Source organism: Arachis ipaensis, chromosome B10 (genome assembly GCF_000816755.2).
Source record: "Arachis ipaensis cultivar K30076 chromosome B10, Araip1.1, whole genome shotgun sequence".
Taxonomy (NCBI): Eukaryota; Viridiplantae; Streptophyta; class Magnoliopsida; order Fabales; family Fabaceae; genus Arachis; species Arachis ipaensis.
In genome coordinates this window covers 10,191,528-10,192,751 of record NC_029794.2, presented here as the reverse complement: position 1 = coordinate 10,192,751, position 1,224 = coordinate 10,191,528, and the positions used below count along the sequence as shown (strand labels likewise).

General features: G+C 37.9%; 1 protein-coding gene across 3 annotated transcripts in view; it reads right to left on the bottom strand.

The window, feature by feature from the left end:
* The window catches only part of LOC107623857 (protein RAE1), a 3,789-nt gene extending 2,867 nt beyond the window's left edge, over window positions 1-922 (bottom strand). The window contains exons 1-3 of one of the 3 annotated variants that reach the window (XM_021114832.1): window positions 723-922; window positions 547-633; window positions 314-391 (exon numbers count right to left, since the gene is read on the bottom strand). In XM_021114832.1, the coding sequence (XP_020970491.1) occupies window positions 314-391; window positions 547-633; window positions 723-773 (216 nt within the window). In that variant the 5' untranslated portion in view covers window positions 774-922. The remainder of the gene's footprint in view (window positions 1-313; window positions 392-546; window positions 634-722) is intronic. The other 2 variants (XM_021114831.1, XM_016326253.2) reach the window with 2 other exon arrangements.

The following is a 1,224-nucleotide window of genomic DNA, read 5'->3' as shown; positions in this document are numbered from 1 at the left end:
AACATGTGGTAACTAGCACACATACATTGAAAGTCCAACAGGACAACAATGCATAATCAACCCTCGAAGATCACACATGCAAGTGATCTAACTATGTTCTTCAATTAAATCAGTCAGACATTGAAATAATAGTCAATCCTGTATGTCATAGTGAAACATAACACCGTGGTTCTTGCACTCTAACCATGACCATCTACTTCTCATTCCTAATTTTAAAAACCATCTTGCTTATACAGAACACTGAACACAACACACTCATAAATTCACATGCAATACATGGTAATGATAACTTAGCACAACCTAAACACCTTACCGGGTGGTCATGAGATATAGATGCCTTGGGGACAGTACCAACATTCACCCCATTCCTTGCTACCTCCCAACACCGAACCTACAAGAAAAAGATTCACAAAGTAGCACTATATCATAAGCCTGTTGAACTGAGGCCTTTTCAAAATGTTGCATTCAATTGCAAGCAGAGAAAAAAAAAAAGGGTGAAATTTACGCTACACAAGTAAACAATTTAAGAGAATGATGATGATTCACCTGGTTGTCCCAGGAAGTGGCAACGAGGAAATTAGCTTTGGGACTGAAACTGAGACTTGAGACTGAATCAGTTGGAGGTTGATTCACCTGACAAAAATTAAATCCCCAAAAACACAAGTTCAGAAGCTGCTTCTGATGAAGAAGAAAAGAGGAAGAGATAGAGAAGTCTATGATACCTCAATGGACTTGTTAGGGTTATGATTCGTGCTTGTCAAGAAATTCGACATTTTTTACGCCAATTTTTTTCCGGAAGATTTTCTCTGAGAAAATCACTGAAAAACAGAAAAGAAATGAAAAGAAAAAAAGTGTTTGCAGTTTGGAGGGAGAGTTAGTAAAAGAAAAAGAAATGACTCGAGTGTGCAGGAAAGGGTTTAGTTGGGGTAAGAGCAGGTGTAGGAATTTAATGCTGCGACCTAGCGTTTTTGCCACGCCTTTTTTATGGGCTATTATCAAGGGCTCAGCGTGCTTATCACGCTTGATTATGGGCGTTTTTGGACATTGCTTATGGGCTTATTTTTTTGTTTCTACATTATTGGCCACTATTTTGGGCCAGAGTTATAATACTTGTTTCTTTCCTACTTAGTCCTCTTGTACGGTCCAAGAAAAAAAAAAGATGTATATAACTAAAAAGGATGGAAAATAAAATAAAAGTCCGTCTCCAATCTGCAGTGTTGTGCA